This window comes from Hypanus sabinus, chromosome 11, assembly GCF_030144855.1.
Source record: "Hypanus sabinus isolate sHypSab1 chromosome 11, sHypSab1.hap1, whole genome shotgun sequence".
NCBI lineage: Eukaryota > Metazoa > Chordata > Chondrichthyes > Myliobatiformes > Dasyatidae > Hypanus > Hypanus sabinus.
Window position 1 is genome coordinate 70947331 of NC_082716.1, and position 15615 is coordinate 70962945.

Sequence of the window (15615 nt, forward strand, 5' to 3'; positions counted from 1 at the left end):
TTTGCCAAGCTGCGATGTGGTAACCCTGACCAAACAGTGGTGGAGATAATAACATACACAAGGATCTTGACAACACTGTGGAGGTTTGAAATTAAAATGGCAGTTCTTGCTCCTAAGGTCATAGGAAAGAAGTGTCTAGTTGTCCCACCACCAATGCACTGAGAGGAGCACTATTGTAACGTGAACGCTGATACATACTTCTAGGTAGGAAGCATTGATATATTTTGTGGATTCTTCATCATCACTCTCATCGGAGCTCGATTCAGTTTCACTTTGCGTTTCATTCTCCTTGCTCCTGTCACTCTCCATCTTGACATAAACTCTGTTGTAATCATCTTTAGAAAAAGAAATTGAGAAATCACATTTAGTCTGCATTTCAGGATGAGTTTCAAAGTAAAAATTGTGTTCTATTTATACATATATGAAATGCGATATAACGAGCTTAGGTGATCCTAAGCTCACCAATAAAGCTTGAAATTGTCCTTGAAATGGGTGACTAGCTTAGACATTTCAGAGTCCAGGAGACACAGTGACTGCAGGGTCTGCCACATTACTATTATTCTGAGTCATAGAAAGGCTAGACCAGGCAAGGATGACAGATTTTCCTTGAAGAGCATTGATAAAGCAAATAAGTGATTATGATAAGCTGGTAGATTATCAGTCACTACTATTGATGTTGGCTTGCCAGGGTTCATGTTTTAGCCTCCAAATCAACAATCCAGGCAGCTGGATACCAGTGCAATCATAATGCCACAGTAACTCATAAATCCATACTCTCAATTTGCTTCTTTGCTTTTTCTCTAGGCAGCCAAACAATATTGTTTAGTAAAGGTATTATTGGAAAGACATGCCTAAACTGGAAAGAGTGCTGAGAAGATTTACAAGGATGTTGACAGGACTCAAAGGCCTGAGTTATAGGGAGAAGTTGGTCAGGCCCTGTCTTTATTCTGTGAAATATTGGCGAATGAGAGGTCATATTACAGAGTTATGAGAGGGGTAGGTAAGGCGGATGGCAACGTTCTTTCCCCCAGGATAGAGGAGTCCAAAGCCAGGGGGCATAGGTGTAGGGTGAGAGAGGTAAGATTTAAAAGGATTCTAAGAAGCAACTTTTCACACAGGAGGTGAGTACATGGAACAAACTGCCAGAGGAAATTATTGATTCAGGTACAACTGTAGCGCTTAAGAAGCAGATGGATGATGTGGGGTTGGAGTGAAGTGGGCCAAACAGTGGAAATTGGAACAAGTTAGGTGGGGACAGTGGTTGGTCCAAAGGAATTGCAGCCATAGTGTATTGCTCTATGACTCTAGGAAAATACAATAAAGTGCTGTTCTGGTAGAAACCTGAATAATCCCATGAAACCCATTTGTGGAGAGGGAGAGGGAAAGAAGGAAAGAGTGGGAGAGAAAATGAGAGAGAAAAAGAATGAGACATAGAGAGAAATTGCAGTACTCACATGGGATCACTGAAAGTGATCGGTTTTTACTTTGATTATCAGCGTGTCTTGCTGCCGTCTGGGATCTCCATTCAGTATAAAGTGGAATCCTCTGAAATATTTAGGGATAATAAATAAGTAATGTTTATATAACATGATAAAACCTATTTATAATGACATAATAAAACAAATTATTTAATGTTTGCTTTCTTCTAAAATATTATGACATTGAGAAGTGCAGTTTGAACTGCCAGATTCTTCAGGTTGTCGTTATATATTTTAATTCCTCTTAAAATTGTTCCTGATATTCTTTTTCCAGTTGAACAGATTCTTTTGGTTCCTAACCCATGTTAATGTTGAGTGAAGATCTTCAAAATGGAAAACCTGAGAATTTCCAAATTTTAGCAAAAATCCAGCACCACTTCTATCACCAACAGCTAGTTCCATATTTTAACCAGTGTATAACGAATGTATGTCATAATCAACTTTTGATATTGTTGGACATAAAGTCTCCTCAGTATCTGTCCTTCAGGCACTGATTTGGTTTTGAGTTCTTAATCCCATGTAATTCCACAAGTTCATGAGTTTCCTTTCAAATTGTTATTCAACATTTCACCATTAGACACAGAAACAGGAGCCCAATACCTTGTTTCATCTTGCCACCCGCTTCAAAATTTAAACATAAAAATGTAGAAACCCTCAATAACCTCTAAAATAAAACAAGAGGCCATCATATATTTTAATATTGTATTTGATTTCAGAAGGTCGTCCTGAAATTAAGGCTCCTTTTTAAATAGCCCAGCACTCAGTGTTCAGTAATAAAAATTTTCAGCTATGAAAGCCTAGTAGAAACCAGTAGTAAAGAGTAATGAAAAGGGAACTGCTTAGTAGCAATAGTTTGCCAGAAATGTTATGGCCCAAATCAAACATACGAACATTATGGGGCTAACACTAGATGTTCTCCACTATGGGTTTACACTGTGAATTAAAGGGCAATGAAGCATTTCTGTCCTATATTGTAGACATTAGGAATGGGCTGGCTTTTGACAGTTTCTGCATGGTGTTGCTGATCACCAGGGCACTGAATAATTCCATCCAGTGCTGCAGCCAGGCTCCTTCAATATCAGCAGATTGCCCAATCAGCCAGCTGCCATGCATTCCTCCACAGCCTCATAACTCCAAATTCCCCAGAGCTGATTCCATTTCTCAATGAGATCATGGTTAAACGGTTCCTGACACTCTTAAAGCCACTAGCTGGCGGAAGACTATTGATTCCCAGTTTAAAATTACCAGTGGAACCAGCATCTTGATTCCTTTATTGGAGATGACTCAGTAAACTATTGCGTAAAGAAGCATTTCCTAATTCCTCTGCCCTATGGCCTGGTGCTGATTTTAATGCCTTGATTCCCTCACACCTCTAGGAGAACAAATTTTATCCTATCTGTAGAAGCCTTGCATCTGCTCTGTATTTGCACTGCATTTTGTGTAGTGGTTTTATTGTGTTTGTTATGGTAACTAGTCACGAGTGGGACATAGTAAAAGCAAAGTCACGTATTCATGCTTTGCTCGTCACTGTCTGTAGTAGCTGGGCACCGGCAGATGTCCTATCTTTTGCTGACTGCTTACTAACACTCAATTAGGCTTAGATGCTGAAGTTTCATTGCTTCAAGATTGCATGTTTGCTAATAGCTAATAAAGGATTCGGTACATATCTTCAGCTTTAGCACAACCATTATTGGAGTGAGGGCACATCTTGCAAATAGAGCAGCTCCACAGGGTCGCCAGCAGTGGCAATTGTTTTGGTTTTGCTTGGCTGCTACACTCAACAATTCCATCCAAAATATTAAAAGTTTAACTAAGTCATCCAGGAATCCAAGACTGGTTAACAGAATCTAAACCATAAAGCCTGGGTAAAATTCCATTGAGTCGACACCATGTCCTTCCTGAAGTGAAATGCGTAGTAATCTAGCAATAACTCGGTATTACTGCTGCATGCATCCCAGTTAAACATGACAAGATGATTCTGGCTTCTAAACTTTATCTCAACAGCAGTTGTCATTTGCTTGGCATCATTCATGCTGTCTCTGAGATTATGTACGTGGCTATCTGAACTGACCTGGAACTCTGCCTCCAGGAGGGAAGGCTCCGTAGGTGGGTCCCTCTTTTTAAAATTGCTGAGGTATTTGGGCAGTTCAGACAGGTTGACCTCTGTTTCACCATAGAGGTAGTACTCCAGCAAAGCCTGGTGGATCAGAATGTACTGGGCCTGCAAAAGAACACAGAATTAAGGCATGATACATTCAGACAACTCATCATAATACCATGAGACCCTAGGACATAGGAGCAGAATTAGGCCCACCAAGTCTGCTTCACCATTCTATCATGGCTCATTTATTATCCTTCTCAACCCCATTCTCTTGTCTTCTCCCTGTAACGTTTAATCAAGAAGCTATCTACCTCCTCTACCTATACCCAGTGACTTGGCCTCCACAGCCGTCTGTGGCAATGGATTTCACAGATTCACCACCTTCACATCAAAGACAAATGATAAAAGTGACTGGGTGACAGGATGAAGTCAGCACCATTAATCACTGGTTTTGAAAGTGCTTCAGATAGCAGGATGATTGGGTGAATCAATTAGCAATCCTGCAAACTAACTTGATCTTCCTAAGTCTAATTCCAATGATGGATCTTTCACAAGCACACACAAACATAAACACATACGCGTGCGTACACACAAAATCAGTACGTAGGTGAAAGTTAACTCATTTGACAAAGAATGCAGTAGAAGACAAGCTTCGAAAGCAAGCTAACCTGGGATCCTATCCCAACTTTCTTATTCACACCATGCCAGCTCAATAGATTTTTACAGAACCACAGTTTATTTCTTGCCTTATAATCCTCTCCCTCTCAGCTGTAAATGGGTAGTGAGGTGATTTCAATAGAAATGAATGACATAACATTGAGGGAAGTCCCCCATCCCCCTGAGGAACAGGTAGCCCGTAGGGCCACAGCTGAGGTGAGGAGGATCCTAGCAAAGCTGAGGGAGCGGACAATGTACTGGGCCAGGTGCTGAGGGATTGTGCGGTCCAACTAACAGAGGTCTTAACAGACATAGTTAATAGCTGTTTGCACTGTCCCTGCAGGCTTCAAGACTATTCACTGGCCACTATTCCGATACTCAAAAGTGCCCAAGTAACTGGCCTAAATGATTACAGCTCAGTGGTCAGCAATCATGACCACCCATCCTCCCACCTAGAAAACGATGCCTTATATAATCAACTTCAGCTTGGCATTTAACATAATCATCTCTCAGAGGCTGGTTGGTAAACTGTTCCCTTTTGGACTTAACACCTCTCTCTGTAACTGGATCTTGGACTTGACGGAAAGACCCCCGTCAGTCTGAGTTGGCAGCAATATCTCAAGCTCCATCACACTGAACACTGGTGCCCCCCAGGGCTAAGTTCTCAGCCTAAGTTCATGCTGCTGACTCATGACCGCGCTGCCAAATCTAGCTCAAACCACATCGTCAAGTTTGTGGATGATGTAACAGTGCTTGGCCTCATCAGCAACATTGATGAGTCAGCATACAGAGAGGTGGGAGAGAGTCTTGACAAATTGTGTGAGAACAACAACCTGAGTATCAAGCAACACACACAAAATTCTGCAGGAACTCTGCAGGCCAAGCAGTGTCTAAGAAAAAGAACACAGACGATGCTGCGGGCCAAGACCCTCTACCAGGCCCGAAATGTTGACCGTTTACTCTTTTCCATCGATGAAACCTGACCTGCTGAGATCCTCCAGCATTTTGTATGTGTTGCTTGGATTTCCACAGCACAGGATCAGAAAAAGCTGCAGAAAGTTATAAACACACCCAACTTTTCATCCTGGGCACTGGTCTCACCACCGTGCAGGCCACTTTCAAAAGGTGAAATCGGCATCAATCAGTACGAACCCCATCACCCAGGACATGCTCTTTTCTTATTGCTACTATCAAGGAGGGAAAACAGAGCCTGAAGACACACACTCAGTGTTTTAGAAACAGCTTCTTCCCTCCACCATCAGATTTCTGAATGGGCAATGAACCCAATCACAATAACTCACCATTTCATTCGCTCTCACTTTGCACTACTTACTTAACTTATTTAATTTTAAATATATATTTCTTAATGTCCTTTAAAGATTTTAATAATTATTATGTATTGCAATGTAGTGGTGTTGCAAAACAACAAATTTCATGACATATGCCAGTGATATTAAACCCGAGTCAGGTTCTGTGAAAGGGAGAATGGGCTGAGCGATCAGTAGAAAATTTGCCACACTGTGCACAAATCTGTTTAGAAAGCTGATGTGAGAAGCAGAAACATTTTCACAGATGTCCTGCATATTCATAAAATAAAAACATTGTAAAATTCATTAGAGTCAGGGAATGCATCCTTACATTTAGGCAATTACTAATCAGTAATGATGATCATCATCATCAATCAGTAGGAACCAGCTACCAATATGAGCTTGAGCCTGGCCCATCATTTTAACACCACAAAGACTAACAATACCTCATCCCTAACTATTATTAACAGATTATACAGTATAAACACTGCTGACTCACAGCTCCAGTAACCCAGCGTCAACCTGTCTGTGAAGAGTTTGCAAGTTCTCCTGTGAATCCATGTCTTTCCTCCAGATACTCCAATTTCCTCCCACATCCCAAAGGCTTGTGGATTTATTAGTGACTATAAACTGTGGACTAAATGTTAGAACCAGGAGGGCAAAGTGCGGTGGAGGAACTGATGTGACTGTGGGAGAATTAGCTGAGATTGCTGAAGACATACTCTAAAATGGGTGTTTGAAGGTTGGTGTTGACTCAGCATTTCTGTGCTGTGTGACATCGTGACAATTTCCATGGCCCTTACTCAATGATATGCAGACTAACTGGTCAATGCAAGTTTCCCCGGTATAATTTGGTTGCAGAAGCAGGGTAGGATAGATGGACGTGAGAAAGAACAGGTTGCTGGGAAAATGTAAAGTGGAGAAATAAGATTGATGAGATTGCTCTGAGAGCCATCCAAGATTCAAATAACCAACTGGTATCCATATAATGTGAGAGGTATGAAATGTGAAGCATATCCAATACAGGGAAAGCTCTGCATCTCACTGAATAATTTCCAATCCCCATTGCTAAGATAGTGCACTTATAAAAAGTGGATGCGTCAATAAGCTTGAATTCCCTCCCTATCCTTTGTAATTCAGTAGAGAGAGTGAGTGATGCAATGATTAGCATACCTCAACCTGCACCATGAGGCAGCGTTGCCGACGGAGCTGGACTATGTAACCATAGACATCCACTCGTCCTTCAGCCTCGAGGGCCTGCAACATGGCATCAATTCCAATGTAGCTGCCCGTGCGACCCACCCCGGCACTGTGAAGAAACGTGGCAAATAGTTAAACGTGCTGTCTGACCATGCTCTCAAGAGTATTCAAACTTGCCAGATGCGCTCAGGAATCTGCGTGCGAATCAAGGAAGAGATCACATCCCCCCCCCCCCCACCTTCCACCACCACTGAGAATTTCCAGCGTTTTCTGGTTTGTGTTAGAATTTATAACAACTGCAATATTTTGAAGCACTGCCACGAAATGGAAGTTAAAACATGTGAATAAAATCAACAGAATTGTTCCATATCTAAAAGCAAATGGCTGATAAATACACAGATAAATTATGGACCTGATTCACAGAATGTTTCTTTCTGGAAGAAAAAGAGCTTGTTGAACATTACACTAATAGTCCCACCATATGAATGAAGCTGATGTTAATTGGTATATTTATTATTCAATGCACTCCCTTCATTCACATTATGAGACAATAACAGACATTTGAAGGGAAAGGAGAATCTGATAAGTGTGGAGTAAGAAGGATAGACCATTTCCACAGAGGGCGTACAAGAGATTTAGAAAGATTTGACCAGTACTGGGAAAGTGTACACCAGGCTATATTGTACTCATTAAATGAAAGAAATTAAGGGAAAATTCTCCTAAAATGTAAAGAGTAATGAGGGGCCTGGCAGAGTGAACAGGAAGGGTCAATTCCTACCAGTTGAGAATTAAGGAAGATAAATTGAAGTCATTAGTTGAAAGATCAGAGAGAGATAGAGAAAACATCTTCACTCAAAGAATAGTTACGCATATGAAATAGGAAACACTACTCCCTACGTCCACAAAATCAAGAATAATTAATAGCAATTTCTTTATGTTGGATCACCCCCAAACAGGTGCGTTAGCTTACTTAGTTGATGTACAATTTTTGAGCACATTGGGCATGGCATCGCCAGGTCCAGCATCTGACAGACAGTATCCCAGTGCATCAAGTTCATGATCCAGGCTATGTATGACATCCTGCAAGTCTAGTAAACCTTTGGAATGGGGCAAATGTGAGGCACCATTACGTCGTCTCTGCCCTAGCAGTGGGTTCCTGGGACACATTCTCAGCAGCCACCTAAAAGCTGTGGGAGAAGGCTGCTACTCCTGGCACCATGACCAGGTACTGCAGGTAGTGGAAGAAAATATCTCCTTGGCCATTAATAACAGTAAACACCTCTGCCAACCAAGAAAGCCCATAGCCTTTGTCAAAAACTAGACCACTCACAGCCTCAGCCCTGTTTACCATCAGGCTTGCTCACCGTGGCGTCTGGCTGGCAACTGAAAATCGATCTTGGTAAGCAATTAAAGTTCCCTGACTTTATTGCATCATGATCACTGAGACCTGACATGGTCATTCTGCCAGAAACTTCAAAATAGGACTGGCATGCAATTGGAATACCAGATTAAGGAGATGTTCAAATGTAAGAAGGCCGAATACCAGCAGCTGGTAGAGCAGTGCCAGAGACAGGGGTGGAGGGCATTGAGCCAGCCCGTATTGATGGGGCACAGAGGTTTTGCTGGCTGCTCATTCTGCAGAACCTACTCTTTCCTTGGCATTACTGGGGGCTGCAAAGAGAAGAGCCATCGAGAACCATCACAGAGGATGCTGTGGATGCCTCCAGATGACTATGGATCAAGAGGTATGACCCATGGACCAATACTGTAAGGCCACAAGCTGGTGCCTGATCAACAATGGCTGAGTCCCCTGAGCAAGAGTGCCTGATGTTGAAAGACCCAATATACCCAATGACCCCAGCTTACATCACTGTTGATGTGTCCCAGTGCATCCTTGGATGTATCTCAATATTGCATTATGATAACTCTGTTTATGAGACAAGCAAATTAGTAACAACAAGAAAGCAATTACTTCCAGGCTATGACAGAGCCATGCTCTAATTACCTGCAGTGTACAACGATTGGACCACTAAATAGGTTTCTGAAGGTATTCACTCTCTGACGCAATTTGAGAAGAAGATGTGGATCTTCTGGAACACCATGGTCTGGCCAGCTGATGAATTGTATGTGTGTGACTTCTCTCTCTGGAGATTTCTCCTTCTGAGGGAATTCAGCAAAATGTTAATTTATGGTCGCTTTAATCAGCCAAAGCAAAATTTAAGAATGACTGGAACAGAAGGCAATAGAATGATTTACCTGCGAGATGAAGAGCTTCCGAATAACATAGTCTGGACACAACTTCTCCTCACTAATTCTCACAGAGAAGTCACCAAAGTACATGGACTTTACATCCATGGTGGGCCAATACTGAGCACACTTGGGCTGTGAAAAAAATTTTTTTTTAATAAACATGTTCTGAGTATGTTTTTTTTCTAATCTCAACACAAGCTCTTTTTTTAAAAGAACTGTCTACAGTACGTTGGAAATCTGAAACAAAAACAGAAAATGTTGGAAACACTCAGCAAGTCAGGTGACATCTGCAAAAGAAGAAAGAGAATTAACCTTTCAGATCCACCTCATCTAACTTTGTTAACTTGCATTAACTTTTTTTTAAATCTGTCCATGGAAGTTGTCCGTCTTGGTGAGAATCCCAGCAGGTTCAGTTTCTTTTGTAAAAAAAAGTTTAATATTCTGAACATGAAAGTAGAAAAACTTGAATATCTTCTGTTTTGGGTTATTCTGGAGATATGAAATTACAGATGGTATAAATATGTATTAATTAAAATGAGAACAGGTCTTCAAGAAAGCAATGAATCCTGGTGAAGGGACTCGGTCTGAAAAGTTGACTGTTTATTCCTCTCCATCAATGCTGCCTGACCTGCTGAGTACCTCCAGCATTTTGTATGGGTTGATCTGAATCTCCTGCATCTGCAGAATCTCTTGTGCTCAGGAAATAAATCTGTTTACAATGTAACCTCAACTGATACATTGAGGCATTTGAAACCAATCACTGGGTGTGAGACATTTTGATTCTGTCCCATGGAAAGCAATGCAATGGAACACAATGGACATAAAATCATGTTCATTGATGTTCCTTGGAGAGGCATTCATTGAGAAATTCAGAATTCAAGATAGAAGATTGTTTAATGTCATTTCCTGTAGGCAAGTGTAAATGAGAACAAAATAATTGTTACTCTGGATGTTCTGGTCTCTGGAGGCACAGTTCATTTTGTATGAACATCATTTCCTGTACGTAAGCTGTTTTTATATCATCTTCTGTCTGGGTTAATGTAGATTTCACTTTGAAGCACAACCAACTCCATCCTCTCTTTATTTGCCTTTGAAACAACAATATATTTTCACAACTAAGATCTCATTTAAAAACCCCGAAGAAAACTTCCGTCTCAGTTGATTCCTGAGAAGGTGTTTAATTTGCTGAACAGCTTTGTATGTACACTCTGAGAGGGGACAGTAGAGTAAAAAGTTAATTCATCTTCAAAGGCATTGCCCGCAGATTGGAGATACATCTGAACACCGTGTAAGACAATGTCAGCTTCCGACCCGAACAACAGCAATTGCCAAGACCTGGAAGTCAGGTCAGAGTGTGGAGCATCAACCGTATCTTGGCGAAGCTCAAACAAATCCACCATTAACATAGCTACAGCATGATCCTATGCCACAGCTGAAGCAGCAAGAATGACAACAGCTTATGTTGAGTGTAAAGTTGAGATGCAAAATGGAGAGAGCTCACATGGACATGGACATGGACATGGACATGGACATGGACATGTGTAGAGGCTACTTCAAGTGTTCTCCAGGAAGAGGGTGAAGTTGCCTCGGTAGAGGCAAAAGTGTATGAAGCAGCACCTAACAGGGGTGAGTTTATAACTAGAATCTGCCATGGTTTGCCATCACAACACTAAAGAATATGTCCAAATTACTTTTGGCTATAAAAAAGACAGTGCTTCAGCTCTACAAGGAGAAGCTGTCCACACCACACAGCCAATATGCATTTGACGTAGTCCAGTTAAGACAGGCAAGGTCTTAAACCAAAGACCTACAACACAACTTTCTGCAGATCTGCCACAGCAACAACCTCAGTCAAGAGTTACTACTGATGCCAATCCCATTTGACAGACATGGACTGAATGAACTTCAATCTATCCAAAGACAATCTTGCCTTCACTCAGTAGCTGCAGGTGCACAAGATTTGGCTTGGTGGCTAGCTCATCGAGACCTAGGCACAGCAGGACTAAAAGTGTTTGGCAACCAGTCTGCCAATTATCTGGCCTGGAAGTCAAGCATTCATAACTCCATGGATGGATTAAGTCTCAAGCCCAGCGAAGAGCTAGATGGGTGGCTTGGTGGGGAGTAACTGTTACACGCAAGAAGGGTTAGAGCAGTGCACATATTAATCCAGCTAAGGTTTTACAAATGTTGTGGCAGAGGATGGGCAGTTCTTTGGCTCTCCAGAGGCATTTGAAGAATCTCCCTTCAGCAGACTTAATAATTTTCCAAAGTTCTCACACAAAGAATCACAGAAGCTACAGGAGTTAGCAGATCTGTTGCCAGAACTGCAAGCTTCAAAAGGCAAGGGTTACCCACTGGGACTGAGTTTCTTGGACACAGAAAGAGGAGGAAACCCATATAGTGGAGAAACTACTGAACAATATATAAGAACAGTGGAGGGTTCAAGTATAAAATGAAACATCATGCCCCCTATCCACCATTTTCATTCTACGTGGAATTTGTCTGCCACCATGCAGAAATGCAAAATGACCCTAGTTTTATGATGTCAACTTCCAGTAGCACCATTCAAAAGGAGGTCTTCAGCAAAAGCATGGAAAACCAAAACTTCTAACAAGGTCAGCAAAACTGAAGTAGAAAACTCTGTCATGAACCTTGATAGACAAAGCCCCGTCCATGAGAAAACCCACGCCTAAGGATTTAGCGAAAAAATGCTTGCAGAGAGGAGCACTCAATACATTTCAAATGTTGTGTTCTGCCACCATGCAGAAATGCAAAATGACCCTAGTTTTATGATGTCAACTTCCAGTAGCACCATGCTTGCAGAGAGGAGCACTCAATACATTTCAAATGTTGTGTTCTGCCACCATGCAGAAATGCAAAATGACCCTAGTTTTATGATGTCAACTTCCAGTAGCACCATTCAAAAGGAGGTCTTCAGCAAAAGCATGGAAAACCAAAACTTCTAACAAGGTCAGCAAAACTGAAGTAGAAAACTCTGTCATGAACCTTGATAGACAAAGCCCCGTCCATGAGAAAACCCACGCCTAAGGATTTAGCGAAAAAATGCTTGCAGAGAGGAGCACTCAATACATTTCAAATGTTGTGTTTCCATAGCACGGCAAGCAAAGGTCTGTGAAACTATCATATGCTGCACTGAATGCCAGCACCTTGGGCTACTACTGGTTCCAGTACACACGCAGCAGAGCACAGCGGGGAGCCGGCTGAGCATTCATCAGATACAGCTTCTGCGCAGTATCTGACACTGCTTCTTCATGTGCAGTAGTATGTGGGAAGACTTCCAGGGCAAGTGCTGCTCTGAAATCTGTCTGACCAACATCTACCCGAAGGGACTTCCTGAGCAAATACTAAAGGCATATGTGATACTAGATGATCAGAGCAATGTGTCATTGGCAAAGTCAACATTCTTTGACACGTTCAGTACGAGAGTATTACCGCCCACAGAAACTTGCACAAGAACAAGTTTTCTTTGATTCAAGTGTGCAGTTCAAAGGCATATCATTGAACAATATGTTCTTACGGGGTCCAGATCGTGGCCTGCTTGGGGTCCCCATACACTTCAGAACAGAGTCTGTCGCAGTGATGGCAGACATCAAACAAATGTTCCACAGCTTCCTAATGAGAAAGCTCATTAGGAGCTTTCCTAAGGTTAGGGTTAGGGTTAGGGTTAGGGTTAGGATTAGGGTTAGGGTCTGAAACTACCTCAGATTCATGTGGTTTTGTGATCACTAAATGGACAATGACATTCTGGAATGCTGCATATGAATTCACGGACGTAGTAACTGTCCTTCGCCAGCTGCAGCAATCTGTGGCCTTAAGAAGTCAGCTAGCAAGGGAGAGATGGAATTTGGGACTGAAGCACAAAGGTACATAGAAAAGCATTTCTATGTGGATGATGGCCTTAAATCATTTTCTAGTGCAGAAGAAGAAGTCAGCATGCTGAAAGCACCAGAAGACTTGTTGGCGCAGATTAATCTCAAACTGCGTAAGATCACACGCAACAATGCTGACTTCATTCACTGTCTCCCATCTGAAGGTCTGGCCCAAAGATCTACAGAATCTTCATCTTCGACAGGACCTCCCCTCTTTGCAGCACAGTCTCAGCCTTACTCTCCAGGCTGCTGATACCTTTATGCGTCATGGTGTGCTATCGACCATCAACAGCCTATTGGACCCTCTTAATTTGCTGCTCCAGTCTGTATCCAGGGGTGCTTCATATTAACAGAGTTGAACTTGAGCACTTGTGAATGGGATGTCCCACTCACTAAAGAGAAATGGTGGTAGCAGCGAAGTTCTTCCTTTCAGGATCTTAAAGCTCTGAAAATTCCGAGAACCTACTCAACAATTCCACTATCTACAGCTCAAAGAAAGAGGTCTGCATCTTCTGTACTGCATCAACTAAAGCTATTGGTGCTATTGCACACCTGAAGGTCACAGACATTGCTGGATATAGTGAAGGTGAATTTCTCCAGGGCAAGGCAAAGCTTACTCCCAAACCAAATCTCACCCTATGAAGGCTTGAACTCAGTGCTGCTGGTGTAGCAGTTGAGATGGCGGAGGTGATAACTTAAGAGCTGGACACAGAACTAGATGATATCAAGTTCTTTACCAACATCAATGTTGTGATCAGTTATATATTTAATGAAACAAGAAGATTCCATGTTGATGTGTGTAATAGGATCCAATGTAGCAGGTCCCAACCCAGAAAGGCCAATGGAACTGTGCTCCTGCTGATCTCAACCTGGCTGATCATACTACAAGAAGGCTCCTAGCTAATCAGCTCACCCTCTCCTCATGGTACACTGGCCCAGCACTTCTTGCTGATCCCCACCAGGAACATCATCATGGCTACTATTTTCAAAGTGAAAATGGTTAGAGATGGTGTAGTAAGACTGTTTCGAAACCAGTCTCTGAGACTATGTTTCTTTTGCCAAGGACTTAATGCAATAATCACTTAATTAAAAACTACTTTTAATTTTAGTATTTAAACTTGACATCTTACAGATGCTGGGCGGGGTATGTTCTGCTGTCTCGAGGTGTAGTTTGAATGTCACTTCCTTTACATAAGCTGTGTTTATATCATTTCCTGTGCAGATTAATTTGGAATTGAATTTGAAGTACACAGTGGAATGACATTCATCTCCATCCTCTCTTTATTTGCCTTTGAAACAGCAATATTTTTTCACAAGTAAGATCGTATTAAGAACCGTGAAGAAAGCCTTCATTTTGGGTCATTTTTGAGAAGGTGTGTAACTGACTGCACAGCTTTGTACATATGCACTGTGAGTGCAATACATTGGATCCAATGCATCACAAAAGACACCTCCTGACTGCCACAGTGAAGTTTCAGTACCGAACAGTGGTGCAGCTTGTCAGGATGCTATCAAAAGTAGAGAAGGCTGAAGAGATGAGCTGTCTCGACTGTGGAGAATGTATTCTGGAAATGTGAGAGGTTGTGTGAAATATGCACTCCCAGGAATTTGAAAGTGTTTGCAATCTCCAGTGCTGCGCCACTGATGTAAAGAGGGGTGTGGGTAGTGCAAGTTCTCCTCAAATCAATAACCATTTCCTTATCTTTTTGATGTGAAGGGAGAGGTTATTTGCCTGGCACCAGGCCTCAAGTTTTTCCACCTCCTCTCTGTAGGCCGTCGCATTGCTGTTGGTGATGAGCACCATGAATGTTGTGACTTTGGCAATGTGATTGCTCGGGTGTTTGACCGTGCAGTCACTATGAGCAGAGTGTCCAATAATGGGCTCAGCACACAGCCTGAGGTGGGGGAACCCATGTTGAGGGTGATGGGGAGGGTGCAGCAGTTGTGCATCCTGACTGTCTGTGGTCTGTTTGTTAGGAAGTTCCAGTTGCACAGTGGTGTATTTAGACCGAGGAGTAGAAGTTTGTTCAATAAGGTCTATGGCCCAATAGTGTTGAATGTCAAATTGGAATCCAGAAACAACATTCTGACGTAGGTGTCCTTGAATCCTAGGTGTGTCAGGACCAGGTGCATAACAGATGCTCTGGCATCTGTCATAGAGTTGTTCTGTTGGTAAGCCTATTGATGATTGTCCAATGTGGCAAGAATGAACTTTATGATCAGCCACTCGAAGTACTTCAGGATGATTTGCATCAGTGCTACAGGCAGAGATTGTTTAGCTCTGAAGGTGCAGCGTTCTTTGGTACAGGGATGAAGGTGGCTGATTTGAAGCCTGGATGAGTGAAGTGTTGAAGATGTCCATGAAGATGTCCTGGGAAGTTATCTAGCCTGGACACATTACAGATGTTGGTTCTCTGCAGTTCTTCTCATATCTGCTGACCGTTGTTCTCCTGGGGGAGTAGCTTTCATGGCTGGTATTGTGTTGCATGCTCATAGAGCCCATATAAGTTGTTTAGATGGGGGCATCACTGGTGCACTTGACACAGTTTTCCCTTGCCTATTATGTAATGCCCTGGATGTCCAGCCAGAGGCGGCCTTTGTCTGCTTGATGCCCAAGACGAGGTTTCTCCTGGCCGCTCTGAGACCTGTTCTGTCAGCAGATTTGAAGGCAGTGCCTCTGGCTTTCAGTAGCGTGCACACCTCTGTGGGCTACTAGCTGGGGCATGAGACGA

At 42.4% G+C, this 15615-nt stretch overlaps 1 protein-coding gene across 12 annotated transcripts in view; it reads right to left on the bottom strand.

Annotated features, from left to right (window-relative positions):
* Positions 1-15615, bottom strand: part of ptprc (protein tyrosine phosphatase receptor type C) — a 145586-nt gene that overhangs the window by 12942 nt on the left and 117029 nt on the right. For all 12 annotated transcript variants that reach the window (XM_059984691.1, XM_059984689.1, XM_059984687.1 and 9 more), the window contains 6 exons: positions 9000-9125; positions 8749-8903; positions 6717-6852; positions 3550-3699; positions 1455-1545; positions 199-335 (listed from right to left, as the gene is read on the bottom strand). In XM_059984691.1, coding sequence (XP_059840674.1) covers positions 199-335; positions 1455-1545; positions 3550-3699; positions 6717-6852; positions 8749-8903; positions 9000-9125 — 795 coding nt within the window. The remainder of the gene's footprint in view (positions 1-198; positions 336-1454; positions 1546-3549; positions 3700-6716; positions 6853-8748; positions 8904-8999; positions 9126-15615) is intronic.